Consider the following 5,699-nt stretch of genomic DNA (forward strand, 5'->3'; position numbering starts at 1 on the left):
TAGTCCTGCTACCTATATATGGTCTTTAATTAGTATGTAAGGAATTGAAAATGAAAAATCCAAAGGTGGCTATACCTTAAATTTATATAGTTGTATTTTGTGTTGATTTATGTATGTGGAAAACATAATTACATGCAACATATATAATTACTATAATTTCTAAGTTCTGCTGTTATTCAACTCTAAATTAAATAAAGCCGTATAACTAACTTCAGCTACATCCTCTAGTAAGTGAAACGTGCCAAAAATATAGGTAAGGTAACTAATCCTATTTCCCTGCGAAAGCATTTCAGAAAGCTAAACTAGGTGATCATATAGTTTCTAGCCTAGGAGTATTACAGATTGAGACATGTGGAATAATATAACCAAGAAGATGAATTATTATTTCAAATCATTCATGGCACCAAAACATTTAAAAGTAAGAAATAAAACTGTGGCTGTTTCATTGGGTCAAGGCATTTGGCTACTAATTTGTGTAAAATATGACTCGAGAAAAGAACTGATATTGATTTGTTTGTTCTTGATTTCCGTCTTTAATTCCTAAAGTGTTTGTACAGAAAATTTTGAAATGTTAATCTTCAAAACTCTCTTGTAGCTGGTAAATGCTTCTGGTGTCCCTTCTAGCCTTATGAAAACTCGTATATGTAGTGGTAGAGTAGCCTTATGAAAACTCGTATATGTAGTCAGGGGTGGATCCACACCATTAGGTGTGGGTTCGCGGAAGGCCATGGCTTTATTCGAACTTGTGTATTTATAATGTGAAACCCTTCAAATATATAAGAAATTTGAGCGGAGAACTTGGAAGTAACAAGAGAAACTGTTTCTTGGCGACCTATGAAGTTTCAAATCACCGAATCACGTATGTAGTGGTAGAGTAAAATAGTTTTATGTGGATGAACTCCTTCGATTGATTTGATTGATCCATTTGAATTACCAACCAATCACAATCACATTGATCTGGTGACAAACTTCGATTTGATTGGCCAAAACATATGCACACTTTGCATAATTCTATTGACCATTTGATTTCACTTGCCATGCCACTTCTCTTAGCAGGTGACATTATCTTATTGACTCATTCATTTGACTTGACTTGCCACGTGACATGAGCATGGAGTTTAAGATAGCCATTTGGACTTTGGGCTAGTAAATGAGCTCATTTATTGGAATTCATTTTTTTGCGCGGATTGTCCTTCTTTTGGAGTAGTCTTTAAGTTTTACCCCTCAAGTTGTTGGTCTTTAATTTTTATTCTTCGCTTAAAAAGGTAAAAATACCTCGAGGATCTGGGTTCGAACCAAAGCTCAGTAAAAAAAAAAAAATCGCAAGGCAAGGCTTTTGACGGCAGACTTTTTTTTAATTATGCGCTTAAAGCAAAAGTTTCTGCGCATCCTGTGATCTTTAGTAATGCGCTTAAGACATAAGTTAAAAGTTTGTCTTCTGAGCAAAAAAAGTCTGTAACTAAAGCATAGGTTCTATGTCATTTCACCCGAAAAGGCATAGGTTTATGGCGAAATTATTATTATTTTTTATTTTGCTGGGTTTCGAACCCAGAACGCCATCCGCAGTATTTTCGGCCACATCTGTAAGCGAAGGACAAAAATTAAAGACCAGCAAATTGAGGGACAAAAATTAAAGACCAGTCCGTATGAAGGCAATCGTGCAATTGCCCACTGGAATTCAACTCAATGGACTAGCCTGAATAAAATTAAACTTTATTTAACACCATATTAGAATTAAATACTTGGTTCTGATGTGAACTTTAATTTCATAAAATTCATATGTTTTCGCTGGGTAAAAAGAAAACTAATGTTCTGTAAATTAACTAAATGGGAATTGCTATTACATGGGAAAATGCACCCCTCACCCCACCCGCTCTTTCTGCATCATTCTTCTTTTGCTGTCCAAAGGGAATGTTTTTTTCTCTCATCAAAGAGATGTAAGGATATTATAAGGATCTAATAAATTTTATTGGCAAATAAGGTAGTACATATGCGATGCTGTAGAAAGATCTGCAGCATTTTTATTTAGTGTACATACTACTTAAAGCTTATTCTTGAAAAAAAGAAAAAAAGATCTAATAAACCTTATTGGCAAATAAGGTAGTACATTTGCTATGCTGTAGAAAGATCTGCAACCTTTTTATTTAGTGTAGATGCTACTTACTGCAAAGCTTATGTTGGACTAGACAGACCAACGAAATTATGGACTAAAGACCCAATGTAAAGTTTGCCTTTATATTCATGAACTTCAGTTATCCCAGTAGGACTCTTAAATAAATCTGTGAAATCACGCGTTTCCTCGACTTCTCCGAACTGATTTATCCTTTGTCCTATCGACGATATGGGCGGAATCAGTTGTTTATTGATGCTGACAATAGCCACCCAAAAGTCTCCTGATGCAGTCATCTTTATGTTATCTGGATTTCCATCAACGTTTATGAAAACATCAGATGAATTTGCTTGTGCACCTTTGAGCCAAAACCTTCGAATTCTTCGACCAATAGATTCTGTGATTAATAAATATGAATTATCTTTGCTGAGTGCCACCCCTGCTGGCCCTGATAGTCCAGTTAGCAATAATGTGACCTTTTTTGTTCTTATATCATACTTATATAATCTCCCTGTTGTATCTCCGCTTAGAGCAAATAGAAGCCTGCTGAAAAACAGTTAGTTACTCTTCTTTCCTTAATCATCCTAAATGTAATATTGGCCATAAAAAAACATTTCAGAATAAGTTTGCTAACACTGAACTGCAGTATTTGTAAATGTTGGCTTGTCCTTCAGTATTTAAACTTTGTTAACTTCAGTATTTGAAGTACTAGTGAATTATTGAAAATTTTGTTTGAAAAATATTTGAAGTGAGATTATTGGAACAAATCTCTAGCAATTTTTTTAAGTGAAATTGTTGGCTCGAACAAAGTTTCACATTGGTAGCTAAAAAAAAAAAAAAGGTGTTGTAATGTAGGTATATTCTCAAGGGGAAAGAACGTTGACGCCCCCTGAAAATAAAATAATTACCCACCCATACCCCCTTACTTTCATGCCCTCAAACCTAGCTATTTACCCAAAATGCCCCCAATATTATGATACCAACATGGTATATAAATATACTAGATGGTATCATGTTCATTTAATCAAAGGACACACTTTTTTTTAAAAATAAAAATAAAAAAATCTCTATGATACCATCACCTTATATACATATACTGTGATGGTATCATGAAGAATAGCTTCGATCATGATAGACACTCTAAATCGTCGTAATACTAGCGTGGTATATAAACATCCCAAGATGGTATCATAGAGGCTGTTAGTCCTCTCTTAGTCTTCCGGATTCGCGGCGAGTTTAAGCAAAGTTAGGCCTATTCGGGCATAAGTTAGGTCTTAAGGCAGAGTTTTGCAAAATTCCAACTGAGTAAAAAAAAAAAAAAAGTTGCCTTAATGCAAACCTCGACCTTAAGGTAGAGTTTTGCTTTATCTTTTACTGAGCTGCAAAAACTGCCTTCAGAATTTGTGGTCGAATACTGCGAACTTTGCTGGCAAGGTGCAAAATTATAACTTACTTAATCCAAACTCCACCTTGTGATTTTTTTAAAATATTTTGACTGAGCGGGGGTTCGAACCCGGAACCAAGGGATTTTGGCAAATGCCAAAAATTAAGGACCACTAATTTGAGGGCCAAAAGTTAAAGCCCACCCCTGAATAAGGACAATCGTGCAAATTGCCCCACTAGGTTAAGAGTGTATTTGAATTGTTTTAGCCCAACAACAATCACGTCCAAACAAAAGTCAGCTTTCAAATACTTTTTTTTTAGCTTCAACTTCAAATAACCTACTTATTATTTAACTTCAACCAAATATTATCTACACGTCTTGACACGAGAAAAGTTTTAGCGCGACGAACCTAGTTTTGAATATGGCTCCTGAATCTATGAAATAAACGATTCCCTTTTCCTGGTCGATGTCTAATGAGTCGAGAAAGCCAAAAGGCTTGCCGTCAAAGCCAGTAACAAGTTGGGTAGCTTGTCCTCCGCTTGGTCTAACCACCAAGAGGCCATAATATGCATCAGTTATATAGAGGTCACCAGTTTTGAAGTAAAATCCAAGGCCATAAGGTCTTCCACACATTCGTTGTGATATAGGGTCATTTGTGCCATCACATCTTGCCTTGATCCTAAAAATGCATAATATATGACAAATATTATCAGTCAACGAGAAAAGAAGGACAAGGGAAAAAATCTCTTAAGCTTAGAATTGGAATTTAATTACCTATTTGGTGATGTAATAGCAAATTCAGTGAAGCCAATATTTGGACCTTGATATTTGAGTACTCTGCCATCTCCAACACCAGTGTAAGGTCCGTCACCTTTTGCGTCGAAAGCAGTAGAGTCAGGGCCAAAGGTTCGAAATGGAAGTTCGAGTCGTGAAAATTTGCAATGAACAAGCTGGTATGGTGAGACATTTACCAATATCCAAATCTGGAGAAGGAATATGGTTTTTGTAATCGAGACCATTTTCATGTTTTTGGTGTACAAATAAAATAATCAGCTGTTGATATTTATACTAGCAATTCCCTACCACCCCTAGATCTTGTAGACATGATAGGTAGGTGGATTTTGAGCGAATTAAACTATGGGCAAGTTACACATTTAACTGATCTTTAAAAGGTAATTATATTTGCTAGCCAAATATATAAAAAATATACACTATTTTGTGTCAAAAATGTATATTTATGTATATTACACATCAATGCACAAAAAATATATACTTTTTGGCTATTATTTTGGTGGGTTTGCTATTATGTGAATTTTTCTTAAATTAAACTTGTTGCATTTGACTCAAGCAATGTATCATCTGATATTTTAAATATATGCATATAATAAAATCACATTCATTTTAAAATCTATCATTTTCAATTGTAATAGGAATTACGTTAGGAATTCAAGAACTTAATAAATAAAAACAAGAACTTGAAGAAAATTCAAAAAATGTACGAAAGCTAAAAAGAAATAAAGAAATGGAAAAAAAGGAGGAGTAAAAGATAGAATGAATGCAAGAAAGTGTTGCTTGAATTCAAGATGGATCTAGAACATCAAGAAAGAATTTAAAATTGGGAAAATGACCTAACAATACTATTTAAGAACATACCAACAAAATTACAAAGTATACTAGATTTTGGTTTAATGGGATTTCATGATTTTAGGCTTTTTTTTTGAGAAAAAGAATTTGATTTTAAATGTAGGCTTAATTTTAGTATAGTTACTAATCAATTCCTTCTACTTTTTAAAAAGATTTCTCTCTCTCTCTCTCTCTCTCTCTCTCTCTCTCTCTCTCTCTCTCCCTTTCCTTCTATAATAGACATCATTTCGCCTAAAATTCATCTTCTCTCCTAAAACAAATTTTCAAACCAATACTACAAAGTATTTTTTTATTACGATACTGTGTATTAGTTGTATATAAAAATTGATTTGTATCATTTTGAGATATGTGTGATCATTGTGTGTTTGAAATCTTTATATATTATATAAACTGTAGTTTTCTAAAATGTTGAAAACTAATTATATATGTATGAAATGTGTATGAAAGTTGCTATATATCATTTGGATATATGCGGTACAATGTGTATAAATGCGAATAAATTCGATATACATTAGTGTATGAAATGTATATGGAATCTTGTTTGTATCAATCAGAAAACTT

At 33.7% G+C, this 5,699-nt stretch overlaps 1 protein-coding gene across 2 annotated transcripts in view; it reads right to left on the reverse strand.

Annotated features, from left to right (window-relative positions):
* Positions 1-4,542, reverse strand: part of LOC132057403 (protein STRICTOSIDINE SYNTHASE-LIKE 12-like) — a 5,399-nt gene extending 857 nt beyond the window's left edge. Inside the window, exons 1-3 of one of the 2 annotated variants that reach the window (XM_059449997.1) lie at positions 4,269-4,541; positions 3,904-4,173; positions 1,945-2,653 (exon numbers count right to left, since the gene is read on the reverse strand). In XM_059449997.1, the coding sequence (XP_059305980.1) occupies positions 2,173-2,653; positions 3,904-4,173; positions 4,269-4,519 (1,002 nt within the window). In that variant the 5' untranslated portion in view covers positions 4,520-4,541 and the 3' untranslated portion in view covers positions 1,945-2,172. Of the gene's footprint in view, positions 1-1,944; positions 2,654-3,903; positions 4,174-4,268 lie in introns of those variants that run through there. The other variant, XM_059449998.1, reaches the window with a different exon arrangement.
* Between the last annotated feature and the right edge of the window lie 1,157 nt (positions 4,543-5,699).

Source organism: Lycium ferocissimum, chromosome 5 (assembly GCF_029784015.1).
Source record: "Lycium ferocissimum isolate CSIRO_LF1 chromosome 5, AGI_CSIRO_Lferr_CH_V1, whole genome shotgun sequence".
NCBI lineage: Eukaryota > Viridiplantae > Streptophyta > Magnoliopsida > Solanales > Solanaceae > Lycium > Lycium ferocissimum.